The sequence below is a fragment of the Hyaena hyaena genome, unplaced genomic scaffold (genome assembly GCF_003009895.1).
Source record: "Hyaena hyaena isolate Hyena2069 unplaced genomic scaffold, ASM300989v1 scaffold_164, whole genome shotgun sequence".
Lineage (NCBI taxonomy): Eukaryota > Metazoa > Chordata > Mammalia > Carnivora > Hyaenidae > Hyaena > Hyaena hyaena.
The window spans coordinates 851,668-866,080 of record NW_024080796.1 but is presented as its reverse complement, the minus strand read 5'-3'; the positions used below and the strand labels follow the sequence as shown (position 1 = coordinate 866,080).

Here is a 14,413-nt window from a genome sequence, read left to right as displayed (position 1 = left end):
ATAGTCATGCACTTTCTGCTTCCACCAGCTACTATGCAAAACTGCTTCCTTGCTTACATCCTGGCTAACAGACTCTTTCCCATATTTGTCAGACATGAAAATTGGTATCTTCATATTTTAATATATATTTCTTTGACTGCGAAGCTTAGGTTGATTTTTTCATGTGTTTCACTGGCAGACTTTCTTACCATTTCCAGTTCCTCTCTGAGGGCACATATGGCTCTTTCCCGACTGGATACTAACTCTTCCAAATACTGGTATCTTAGCTTTTTCCTGGCCCGGCATTCTCTTGCACTCTGCCGGCTCCTCTCAAGTTTTGCCTTCAAGTCAATTTTAGCTGGCTTCCGACCACGTTTGCCGGGCTTCTTAACTTTGCCTCCAACCACCTTCAGTAAGAGAGAGAAGAAATGGTTTTTTCCTCTCAGTTCTGTTTCTAGGAAAGTGACTGTGTCTGCACATTAGCAAGGAAAACATTTACAAATAATAAATAAATGATGCCTATCAAACAAAGCTTAATCCTATGACATGCCTTAATGAGTCTTTGCATCATGGGGTTTTTTTTCCCCTGATATTTCTAATACCATGAGTGTGAGAGAAGACATTCTGTAAGTTTTCATTATTTCTTCAATAATAAACTCTAAGAAGTTTAACAGTAAACTTTATGAACCATGTGTGGCTGGATGCTACAATCTAAAAGACAGCCACTAAATGTTTTGTTCACGAGGAATTTTTATTGACTTGTGAAAATAATAAGTAAAAAAAATCAATACTTAAAATGGAAAGTTCAGTGTAATTTCAACGTTATAAAACAACACACAGAAGAAAGGATTCAATGAGGATTCATTAAAAAAACTCAATGAGGATTTCTTTGACAGGTGTCTTAAATAGCTTTCTCTCATCTGTATTTTTTATGATTTTTAAATGTTTACAGTTAGAAAAAAACATAAAATTTGTAGAAAAATTGTGTGTGTATATATATATACATTTCATATATATACAAATATGTATCCTAAGAAATGTGGCTATGAATTCCTTCTTCAACTTTGTTGAGCCCAAAGGAACACATAGGAAGTCCCTGGGATCTCCAGGATGATTCTTTCCTGATATCAGAAGCCTATAATTATAACCTTAGATTGTCTCAGGAGATTTCTACTTGCTCCCACTGGTCATAAGACATCTTTTCAGTATCTCTGCTATTCATTTACCTGCACAGGCACAATTTTTTGGTGACTGGCAAAGTAATTTAATCTTCTTCATTGTTTAGCTTTGGAACCTCCCCAAGTTCTTACACAAGATGTAACTATGAGGTAAATGTGATGAATTTTTAAATACATGAACCTGAACTTGTACATCAAATAAATTTTCTTTAAAGCAATTACCTTGAAAGGGGTTCCATTTATTCCAATGAACAAGCTTTTTGGGAAAGTGCTTTTAGAGCTAGTTTCTTACAAGCTACAACACAGTCCGCCTCAGATTATCTACTTTATCTGATGAGTCTGAATGGTGTCTAGTTCTTTCTGAAAATTACCCTCAGAGAATACAAATGTCATAACTACAGTATTCTGAAAGGAATACTGCTGAGGCTTTAAAGGCAATTATAAAAGAGAAGATGCAAAACTCACACATTGACAAATCACTGGAATAAAGTAGGGGCGCCTGGGTGGCTCAGTTAGTTAACCATCTGACTTCGGCTTAGGTCATGATCTCACAGTTCGTGGGTTCGAGCCCCACAAGGGGCTGGCTCTGTACTGACAGAACAGAGCCAGGAGCGTGCTTCAGATTCTGTGTGTGTGTGTGTGTGTGTGTGTGTGTGTGTGTTTGTGTGTGTGTCTCTCTCTGTCTCTCTTCCCCCCCCTTTCTCTCCCTCTTTCTCTCTCTCTCAAAATAAATACACTTAAAAATTTTCTTTAAAAAAAAACTAGAAGCTTTGTCAGATAACAAAACTCAAACTCAATATTCATGTGGATATAAAAACTCTCATTTGCTTGTTCTTTTGAAAATCACTATTCATATCACACATGAACAATGCCCAGTACCCTATAAAGACCAGATCGTTACTAAGTGTAATGGTTCGGTGGAAAACCAAACTGTAAATAGGAATGAACCACATTTCCCAGACCCTGTGTCGTATAATGCGATGGCCAACCACTGCATCGAGCATTTTATAAGGTGGCTCTGAAATGAGACTGAATACTCCACGGCTCTGGGAAGACACTTTCCTTTCCACCACTGTTGTAAAGCTAGCTGCCTCAGTACTCCCAAATTAGTTTCAACTTTTCAAAAACAAGTCTTTTTATATTATACATCATCATGTTTTTATTCCAATATAATAATATACAGCTCAGGAAACTGTACAATTTTAATAAAGTATTTTGAAATCATCCTACGTATGTCCTATTGCTACAGTTTTTTTTTTTAAAGCAATATATTTACAGCATAAACTCAGGTCTATGGAGAAATAAATGATAATCACATCTATTCTTTATGTAGTAAAGTGAATCGTCAATCATACAACACTGTAATCTAATATCTCTAATATTGCTGTTTTTAATGAATTCAGGAGAGGCTGTCATTGAGAAGCCAGCAAGAGGACACAGTGCTCTTCTGAGATTTCACTGATTTTTTGAAACAAACCAAGCATAGTCATATAAACCAAACAAAAGTTATAACCCTTTGTTTAGTTTTCATGGCAGTAAAATTATTTTACTTTTTTTTTTTTTTAATTAGAAAGGCAGAGTAAATGAATGCAGGGTTCCTGTATTTTATGTCACCTCCTGTAAAATTATGTTAAAACCATATGTTTAATTTTTCCTCAATGGCAGATTGAATTTTTAGCTTTTGGTATCAGCTAAAACCTGATTAGTGTACCAGTTTTCAAGAGAGGTACACTGCAGGATTACTGTAAATCTTAGGTATGAAAGCACCAGGTACAGACACAGGTTTTATACAAATATGGGTTAGTATACTACTTGCCTTCACAACTGAACTTCATATATTCATAAGCCATAATGATTAGGGGAGGCTTAGGAGAAGTTAGTGGAAGGAACCAAAACTAAAATTGAAATCAATCTCACAAATTCCTTAAATATCTCTGGGACAAAAATCATTCTTGCCAATGTATCATTACATTTTCACAACCTCAGTGACAACCACATCGTCCCTTTGCTCTCTCCTACTTCTTCAGTGAGGAAGCACATTACAGTTGCTAAGTAAACCTACTGATTTTTATGCACCAACACAAACTCCAAAGAAAACTATGAAAATAATGTAAGATTTAGCTTTTTCTATTCTAGTTTTATTTCTATTGACACAGAACTGCATGAAAATATAAATAGCTATCTTTAAAACAGTGGAACTTCTTTATCTACTACCCATTTTACTTCTTTTTCCTCCCCCCAAACATTTGTGAGCTGGAAATAGAAAGCCCCAAGGGAGACACTCAGAAAGCTTATCTCCCTAGCTCTCATCATAAAAAACTTGCTAGCCATTGATTTTTTTCTTACTCTCCAGAGAATTTATTACACAAAGGTAAGACAGTAGAGATGCTAGATTTTCCTGGGGCTTTTGCAATACCATATCTGTCTTCATTATTACATTTAAATTGTTCAAGTCTGTTTATTATAAGCAAGTAAGAGTGAAGGTCCTACTTTTCTGTTAACTACCTGTTTTTTATAAACACTTTCTCCATTGAGACAAGCTACAACTAGATGTTATAATTTTTACAAAGAAAGCACCAGGGACTGTCATATAATTCTTAGTACACAGCAATAACTATCTAATAAATATGGCAGATAAAAAGACAAAAGACATTCCTAAGTAACTAATGGGTCAAAGAAGAGATCACAAGGGAAATTAGAAAGCTACTTTGAAATGAAAAGAAAACACAGCATACCAGAACTTTATGAGATGCTGCTAAAGCAGTGCTCAGAGGAAGCTGTAAATGCTTAAACTAAAAAAGAAGATTTGAAATCAATAACCTAACTTTCCACCTTAAGAAACTAGAAAAAGAACAAATTAAATCCCAAGCAAGCTGATGGAAGAAAATCACAAATATCAAAACAGACAGAAATAAAATGGAGGACAGCAAAACAACAGAGAAAATCAATGAAACCAAAAGTTGGTTCTTCAAAAAGATCAACAAAATCAACAAGCCTTTGGCTAGACTGGCCAAGAGAAAACATACAAAATACTAAAGTCAAGATGAGGGGCACCTGGTGGCTCAGTCAGTTAGGCATCTGGCTCTTGATTTCAGCTCAGGTCATGATCTCATGGTTGGCAGGTTTGTGCCTCATGTCAGACTCTATGTTGACAGCTCAGAGCCTGGAGCCTGCTGCAGATTCTGTGTCTCCCTCTCTCTCTGCCCCTCCCCCACTCATGCTCTGTCTCTCTCTCTCAAAAATAAATAAACATAAAAAAAAAATTTTTTTTGTGCTTCAAAGAACACCATCAAGGTCAACACACAGAATGGGAGAAAACAATTGTAAGTCATACATATAATAAGGACTTGTATCCAGAATATACAAAGAACACCTACAATTCAACAAAAAGATAAACTGTCCAATTAAAGTGTAGGTAAAGTATTTGAATAGACATTTCTCCAAAGATATATAAATGGTAAACGGCCAATAAACATATGAAAAATATTCAACATCATTAGTCATTTGGGAAATGTGAATACAAGCCAAAAGCTAAGTCTTTAGACCCACAAGAATGGCTATATAATAAAAACAGCCAATAACATGTGGAGATGTGGAGAAATGGAAACCTTATTCATTGCTGGTGGGAATATAAAATAGTGGACACCTTGGAAACCCATTTGCATGTTCCCCAAAATATTAAACCTAGAACTACCATATGACCCAGCAATTCTGCTCTTAGGTATATCTCCTCCCCCAAATGAAAACAGAGGACCACATAAGAAGTTGTACAATGTGGGGCGCCTGGGTGGCTTAGTCGGTTAAGCATCCGACTTTCGCTTAGGTCATGATCTCGCGGTTCCTGGGTTCGGGCCCCGCGTCAGGCTCTGTGCTGACTGCCAGCTCAGAGCCTGGAGCCTGTTTCAGTCTGTGACTCCCTCTCTCTCTGACCCTCCCCTGCTCACGCTGTCTCTCTCTCTCTCTCCCTCACTCTCCCTCCCTCCCTCTCTCTCTCTCCTAGCAATAAATAAAACATTTAAAAAAAAAAAAGAAGTTGTACAATGCATGTTCATAGCACTGTCTTTGATAGCTTTTTAAAAAGTGGAAACAACCCAAATGTCCATCAACTTATGAGTGGATAACAAAATGTGGTGTGTCCACACAATGGAAAAATGTTCAGACATAAAAAGGAATGAAGTACATGGTTCAACACAGATGAACACTGGAAACATTATGCCAAGTGAAAGAAACCAAACACAAAATGCCTCAGACTGTGTGATTCCATGGAGATAAAATGTCCACAAAAGGCATATCGATAGAGATAAAAAGTAGATTAGTGACTGCTTAGGGCTAGGGCGAAGGAGAATGGGGGAAGGACTCTAACGTGTTTCTTTTGTTCTCTTTTAAATTAACATATTTTGCTTTTTAGAGCTGTTTTAGGTTTACAAAAAATTAAGCAGAAAGTACAGAGTTTTCACATATCCCCTTTCTCCACCCTCCTACTGTCCCCTATTATTATTATTTTTTTTTTTTTTTTTTGAGAGAGAGACAGAGACAGAGAGAAACAGAGTATGAGCAGTGGAGGGGCAGAGAGAGAAGGAGACACAGAATCTGCAGCAGGCTCCAGGCTCTGAGCCGTCAGCACAGAGCCCACTGTGGGGCTCAAACCATGAATTGTGAGATCATGACCTGAGCTAAAGCCAGAGGCTTAACCCAGGTGTCCCCCAGTGTCCCCTATCATTAACATCTTGCAGGGGTGCCTGGGTTGGTTGGTTGAGTGTCAGACTTTGGCACAGGTCATGATCTCGTGGTTCATGAGTTCAAGCCCCACACTGGGCTCTCTGCTGTCAGCATAGGGTCTGCTTCAGATCATCGGTACCCCCCCAGCCCCTCCCACTCTCTCTCTCAAAAATAAACATTAAAAAAATAATCTTGCATTAGTATAGTACATTCACTATAACTGATGAACCAATATTGATATGTTACTAATAAAACCATAGTCTACATCAGGGTTCACTCTGTGTTGTATGGCTCTGTGACTTTGACAGATGCACGTATCATGTATCTGCCATTACAGTACATTACAGAATATTTTCACTGCCCTAAAAATCCCATATTCCACCCTTTCCTCCCTCCTCCAAAATGTTAGCAACCACTGATCTTTTTACTACCTCTACAGTTTTGCATTTTCCAGAATGTCATATAGTTGGAATCACATGGTAGATAGCCTTTTTAAATTGGCTTCTTTCACTTAGTAATATGAATGTAAGTTCCTGCATGTCTTTTTGTGGTTTAATATTTCAGTTATTTTTATTGCTTAATATTACATTACATGGATATGCCACAGTTTGTTTATAAGGATTTCTTTTTAAGGTAATGAAAATGCTCTGGAAAGACAGTGGCGACCCTTGCACAACTCTGTGAATATACAGTTGGCCCTTGAAAAATGCAAGGGTTAGGGACACTGATCCCCAAGCAGTCAATATTCCACACAAAATCTAACTATTAATAGTCTATTATTCACTGGAAACCTTACTAATAACATAAACAGTCAGTTAATACATATTTTGTATATTGTATGTATCATATACTGTATTCTTACAATAAAGTAAGCTAAAGAAAATAAAATATTATTAAGAAAATCATAAGGATGGGGTGCCTGCATGGCTCAGTCGGTTCAGCGTCCAACTTCAGCTCAGGTCATGACCTCAAGGTTCGTAAGTTTGAGCCCTGCATCAGGCTCTGTGCTGACAGCTCAGAGCCTGGAGCCTGTTTCAGATTCTGTGTCTCCCTCTCTCTCTGACCCTCCCCTGCTCACGCTCTGTCTTTCTCTCAAAAATAAACAAACATTAAACATTTTTTTTAATTAAAAAAAAAGAATTATAGGGAGAGTAGATTTATAGCACTGTACTGTATTTATAAAAAAACAAAAACAAAAACAAACCTGCATGTAAGTGAGCCCGCACAGTTCAAACCCATGTTGTTCAAGAGTCAACTGTACTAATAAAAATCACAGAACTGTACACTTTAAAAGGATGGGTTTTATGGTATCTGAGTTATTTTTCAATAAAGGCATTATCTTAAAAAGACAGCTGTTATTAAAAAATACACAAACCTTTAAAAGCGGAAAGAATGATAGAAAAGGATCAACATGGCATAGAGACACAAGCTTATGAGGAGAAAAATTACAGAGGGGAGGGGTCAAGCATAAGGGTTCTTATTTAGGAGCTTAAAAAGGCTGAGAATTAACATACAACTACTGGATTTAGCCAAGAAGGAGTTCCTGATCATTCTAAATTTAACCATTACAGAGAAAAAAAATAGAACTCAGCCTGCAGAGGCCTAAGTGTGGATGGCACAGTCTTTCCAGTCAACAGGTTCAACTTTCGTAGGAAGAGGAGCCGCATGCTCTCCAGGCGCTTCTCGTGAGGAAGGCTCCAGTGTCCAGATTAAACCCTATTCCAAAGATTCTCGGGTCATTTTACTTCTGGCTTTTTAGGAGCTAACAACAAACACTGAAACTCAAAGCTAAACTGGAGTAGGAAGAGAGCACTCACCACGGACAGGGCCTTGAGTTGGGCACTCTACATGTTATCTCATGTTATTTCATACCATTTGGGTGATGGAAACGCCATCTTCTTCAGGTAAAGCGGGGAGAATTAATTCCTCTATTCAACAACCATTTAGTGAACACCCGCCATGCCCCCAAACACTGTGAAACTCCAGGAATATTAATATAAGATAGGGTCCTAACTTGTAATGTATATAGACTCATGGAACGCAGCAGACATGAAATAAACAATAACATAAATAAAAGGCAGGATATCAGTATACACAGGGATGATGGTGGTAGAAGGATGCATGTATACACACACATGCGTGTGCACACACGCACACACACACACAGATATGCAGAGTGACCTCCTTATTTTATAGATAACAACATTTTAGTTCAGAGAATTTCAATGTCAAAGTGTGGTCTAGAACCTAAGACCCCTGATTTCCATCATAGCAACTTGTCACAAGGTAACTCACTATCAAGTAGAACTATTTCCCTCCAGATTTCATGCTAGGACTCATTAACTTGATCACCTCATGCCCTGCAAAGGCTCTAAAACTGGCAGGTGCTTTATATGCACTGCTCCATTAATGCCATAGAGTCGTTTACACCAGCTCACTGTGGCGCTGGGTGCTTGCTGGAGGGTGGTGGTGAGGAGGTTAACTAACAAACTTTTTCATTTTATGCTTCCTTGAAATCCCCTCTATTACTCTGGCTCTCCATGCCCACCAGCAGAAGTCATGCCGATCTATTCCTTTATGAAATCTGATTTCGCTCTTCCTCTCCACTCCCACTGCCTATATTAGTCAGAGCCCTCCTCACAGATGATCACAACAGGCTCCCAGTAGGGCTCCCTACCATCTCTCCTTTTCCACGCCCACCTTCCTAGTTAATCCATCCTGCAAAGAGCTGCCAAATTAAGCTTTCTTTTCAGTTTATTACAATAACTTTGGTGTACTTTCCTTCACTGTAAAAACGTAGTATCTGATCATTATAGAAAGAATACACTTTAATGGCCCTTGGGCCATGTCACTCTCCAGCTCAAGAGAAGACCTGTGACTCAGCACTGCTTACTAGGTCACCATACTCAGTATATCACTTTCCTGTAGCTGCTCTAACGATCACCACAAACCTGGTGGTGATGGAAGCAACAGAAATGTATTGTCTCCGTTCTGCAGGCCAGAGTCTGGGAGGACTTGCACTGCCTCTGGAGGCAGCAGGGGAGAATCCATCCTCTGCCTCTTCTGGCTTCTAGGAACCATACGCACGACCTGATTCGTGGCCACATCAATCCAATCTCTGCCTCTGAGGTCACACCACCCATATCTGTCTGCCAAATCTCCCTCCCTCAGACACTTGTCATTGGATTTAGGCCCTACCCAGATGATCCAGGATAAAGTCTTCCTCTCAAAACCATTAACTTAATCACACCTTCCCCCCCTCCAGTAAGGTAATATTCACTTTCACCATATAAGGTGATAGTCACAGGCTCCAGGGATTAGGACACAGATGTTTCTTTTCAGAGGCCACCAGTCAGCCCACTACATCTAGGCTCCCACTCACCAAGCCAATCTTCTCTTTCATTATTGCTCAAAGGGGAATCATTTCAAGTCATGCCTCTTTAGGACCTCACCTCATCCCCTACATTCCCACCTATTCTCACCATTTCTCTAAATGTTCCCTCCATCTCCCTACCATCCATAATCGCAAAAGTTATGCTTTCTTTGGTTAGGGTCAGCTCTAGCCCTCTTTCTCTGAAGCTCTCCCTGACAATCACCCTCTTTCCATATGTCATTTTTCTTCTCCAAAATGTCTGGAACATATACTGAACACACTGAATTTATATGTTATATTGTTTTTTGTTTGTTTTTTAGTGGCTTCACAGATACAGATTTAAGGTTTCTCCTCCAAGTAACGTGAGCTGCTCAGGCACAAAAGCTGTGTTTTCTACTTCTCCGATCTCCACTGTTTCCAGCCCTGAGACAGCCATCTAAGAGGCATTTATTGAAGGACTGATAATTGAATGAATAAATGCAAAGAAAACTTAGGAATATTTGAAACTGACTTAAATGGATGTCATTACCATGACTGCCAATGGATACAAGCTGCAAAAGAAAAAAAAAAATCTCCCTCATAAGGGATATAAAATCTGAAAAACCAGTGAAGAACTCAATTATTTTACCACCCCTTTTGCACTTATTTACGTCCTAATGCTCTAATTCTTAAGGCAACTCATAAAAGTTTCAAGCTGTTAATTCTAAGAGGATTACTGCATTTACATGAAGTGGTAGCAACAGCCCCAGCTAAAGACAAAAAAAAAACAGCAAGGGGGCTCCTTTCACTCTTTAAAACATAAAGTGAAAAGTTATCTCTAACTGATTAAAGAAAAATAAGAGAGAGATGAATGTGCCCAGCTACTGCTCTTTACCACTTTAAAGAAGAACCAGGTAGATGCATTTTCATCTGGTGTTAAGACTCCCATAACTTCCTTCACAGCTGTGGGTTAGGCCTTTTATTTACCAGATCTTCAGAAACAAAGTCTAATCACATCTTCCTGCTGCTAACCTTTCTGCCAGTTTTTCTAGTCAGCGGAAGGAGAAAGAAGATAAAGTGGGCCTCTCTGAACTGAGTTAACTCTTGCCTTTCCTCTCCCAACACCGATGCCTGTTTGAAGCTAAATCTAATACTGCATAGATTTTAGCAATGCCTGGAACTGTTACAAACTGACTCACTAGGCGCCCGTCTATACCTAACTGTCTTTGCTTCTTTCCCGCCCACCTCTTTCTCAACTGCTATATTTTGGCTTCTACCCTATCACTCCAGGGAAAATTCTCTTGCTAGGATCATCAATAATCCCCTATTTTCTAAGTCCAGTGGATACTTCCCCCCACCCCCATTTGTGACCTCTTTTGTAGCATCTCCTATTGTAGCCTAAGTCCCCTCTTTAAAGTTCTCTCTTCCCTTACATAGATGGCATAACTGCGAACTGCTCCCCCTCCCCGGCATTTTTTTCTGGTTCTCCTGTATCACTAACCCTCCTTTTCTGTTTATTTTACTGAGTTCTGTTCCTCAGCCTCTTCTGATCATTCTAGGACCTTCCAGGGTTCTGTCTTTTTAGCTCTCTCTTCTGCCCACATTCTTCATCCTTGAAGGGTTTTATGCATGCTACATCAACCACAACCCACATTACAAGAGCCTCAGTATGGCCTTCAGCTCAGGCCTTTCTTACGAGCAATCTAACCAAGCTGATGAGGGGTCAGAAAGGACTAGCATTTATTGAGAACCCATGATGTACTGAGTTCTTTTGATACGGGCTCACATATGTACAGCTGACTCTTCAACAACTCAAGGGTACTGGGTGCCAACTTCGGAGCAGTCAAAAAACCGTCCGTTACTTTTCACTCCTCTGCAAAACTTAACTAGTACTAGCCTATTGTTGTTGACCAGAAGCCTTCCCAATAACAGTCAATTAATGCACATTTTGTAGGTTATATGTATTACTATTGTAATCTTACAATAAAGCTAGAGAAAAGAAAATGTTAAGAAAATCATAAGGAAGAGAAAATACATTTACAGTATTGTACTATATTTAATTTCTAAAAATCCACGTGTAAGTGGATCTGTGGAGTTCAAACCCATGTTGCTTCAGGGTCAACTGTTCACTTTTTTCACTGAAGTAAGCTCTACGCCCAATGGTGGGGCTTGAACTCACAACCCCGAGATCAAAAGTCATATATTCTACCAACTGAGCCAGCCAGGTGCCCCAAGGGTTAAGTGTTATTACATTTAATTCTCACAATAATTCACTAAAGTTTTATTAATCCACCCAGTGAAGAAATTCAGTTTGGAAGAGATTAAATAATCTGTCCAAAATCATAACAGCTTGAAAGTGGTAGAAATGAGATCTAAACTATGGTTATATGCCCAAATTCATGTTTTTTCCTAATCGAACCTTCGGCCTCTAGTCTTATCCCAGTTTCTACAGCTTTGCCCAAATCCATTTTCGAACCTTCGGCCTCTAGTCTTATCCCAGTTTCTACAGCTTTGCCCAAATCCATTCTCTATATAGCCATTAGCATTTTTTCCTTTCAAAATGCAAATCTGATATTGTCACCTCCACTTTAAAAATCCTTCAATGGCTCCCCAACATCTATGGCCTTGGTTTTCAAACGTCGGTAAGCATATGAGCCAGGCAACTGACAAGCCTCATTAAAACTCAGATTCCCAAGATCCTGGGTCAGCAGGCGTTTCTTTATTCCACACTTTGAAAAAATACTGACCAACCTTTGTTAGCTTAACTTGCCAGGCATATCATGATCTGGCCCCTGGTTATTTTTCCATCCTTATCTCTGTCTACACCTCTACTTATGCTTTATGCTCCAGGTTAGGAGTCAGCAAACTTCAGCCCTGATGGCAAGCAAAACCCAGGATATTGACCATTTTGGTAAATAAAGTTTTCTTAGAACACAGCCACACCTAGTCATTAAGTTCTGCCTATGGAACTAAAATGGCAGAGTTGAGTAATTCCAACAGAGATCACGTGGCTGGCAAATAATTACTATCCGACCTTTACTGAAAATTTGTCAATTCCTGCTCTAACTTATACCCTAGTACTTACTATTCAGTGCATTATGCTTTAGTACAGGCATCTATTCTTACTGCTCCAAAAGCACTTTGCCTCTATTACCCTTATTTCTTACCTCACTATATTGTAATTATTTTTCTACATGTCTGCTTAGTCCACTGAAATGTAACCTTCCAAGAATAGTTGCCAACTTTTTCACCTTTGTATCTCTGTCTAGCACAATGCTTGTACATATTAGGTGTCCAACAAATATTTAATGAATTAATGAATAAACAAACTTTTCTGAAAACCTTAGGAGAGTGAATTGTTCTAAATAAGGATATGAAAACTTAGATTTCAACCGGTTTCTGTAGTATTAAAATTACTCCTTAAGGTTAAACTATCTTTAAAATATGCAGGCAGCATAGAGGCGCCTGGGTGGCTCAGCTAGTTAAGCATCAGACTCTTGATTTCAGCTCAGGTCATGATCTCATGGTTCCTGAGTTGGAGCCCCACATCGGGCTCTGTGCTGACAGTGCGGAGCCTGCTTGGGATTTTTCTCTCTCCCTCTCTGTCCCTCCCCTGCTGGTGCACTCTCTCTGTCTCTGTCTCTCAAAATAAATACACATTAAAAAAAATTTTTTTTAATCTTAAAAAAATACATGCAGGCAGCCTAGAGAGGAAAGGAAGGTACATTAAATCTGTCAGAGATTTGTTTAGTAGATGAGCTGGCTCTTCTGTTTTGGTCTTGTGGAAAGCACTGATGAAGAGGAGGACAGAAAAAGCAGAGAATGTCTGAGTTTTGGGACACTGCTCAAGGAAGCTGGTTCCAACTGTAGCAAAGGATGGATAAAGGGTCACCAGGAGCAACTTCAGGGGCCAAAGGACAGGTCTGGGAATGTCAAAGAGATTCTCTGGCCAAGTTAAAATGTTTTTTGAGAACCAACACTACTCAGAGCTGAATGGAACAGAAGACCTTGTCTTCTTATCTAGGAGGTAAGGAAGGTGTGAGAAAACTAATTTTTAGATAATCGTGTGTAATACAGGTAGACAGGAAGAACGAAGGAGAACAGAGTCCATATTAGCATATTGTGGGCAGTGTCTCGCCCACTCTCTTGTCAGTCACTCAACTGAAATGTGGTGCCCTAAACTGTCAGGCAATATAGTATGCTAGTCTATTACCAGCTCAGTCTGAGGCAGGAACATATCTAGTCTAGGATACTTCTTCTTTTTTTTTTTTTTTTAATGTTTTATTTACTTCTGAGAGAGAGACAGCGTGAGCAGGGGAGGGTCAGAGAGAGAGAGGGAGATACAGAATCTGAAACAGGCTGCAGGCTCTGAGCTAGCTGTCAGCATAGAGCCTGACGCGGGGCTCGAACCCATGAACCATGAGATCATGACCTGAGCTGAAGTCGGGCGCTTAACCGACTGAGCCACCCAGGCGCCCCTAGTCTAGGATATTTCAATTTACATCAGTCATTCATTCAATAAACATAGAAGTCAAATATACAATAAAAAATAAGAACCGTCTATGATCAAAGCCTCTGAAAACAACACACGTTTTGTTTTCTTTGTAATTGAACACAGCAGGTCAGGAAGAAGCTTTCATAAAACACAAGCACTTTTTACTAGCAGACATGCAGGTGGGCTCAGGAGACTATCTTTCTCACACAATCTGACAGTTAAATGCACAGTTTAAGTTCATTTCAAACCCCATCCCACTGCCCTGTCCCATTTGGAGGCAGAGTTAGGAGCAAAGGGTAGTGTAGGTATAAACGTGGCTCCAAATATTATGCAACAGCACACAATTAAGAACTGCAAATGAGCAGGGTACCTCTAATCCTCAGCAAAGCCTGTGAAAAAGGTATTGACCATTTAACAGATAAAATGGAAGATCAGAAAGGTTAATTAGCCAAGATTTTTCCTTTTCAGCTAGCTTAGTAGAGATCTACTCAGTCAGTGTTTGAGCTCTGCTCCTTAGCCCTTTCCCAAGTCCCCACTTTTAGGTGCCCAATCTATCTCTGGCTTTATTTTTGCTATTTGCCATTGTCTTTATACTCTGGGTGGTTGGCTCAAAAGAGCACATTGATTTAAAAAGCCCAGGTACATCAGGGCAATCTCCTTAATGCCACTCTGTTCCCACTTCATTCAATC

General features: G+C 39.3%; 1 protein-coding gene across 3 annotated transcripts in view; it reads right to left on the bottom strand.

Annotated features, from left to right (window-relative positions):
- CREBL2 (cAMP responsive element binding protein like 2) overlaps positions 1-14,413 on the bottom strand; it is a 36,036-nt gene that overhangs the window by 18,262 nt on the left and 3,361 nt on the right. For 2 of the 3 annotated variants that reach the window (XR_005529790.1, XM_039239951.1), the window contains exon 2: positions 189-386. Coding sequence is in view for 2 of the 3 variants with exons in the window: in XM_039239951.1 (XP_039095882.1) it covers positions 189-386 (198 nt within the window). In the remaining variant the exon portion in view is untranslated. Of the gene's footprint in view, positions 1-188; positions 387-10,123; positions 10,198-14,413 lie in introns of those variants that run through there. The other variant, XM_039239952.1, reaches the window with a different exon arrangement.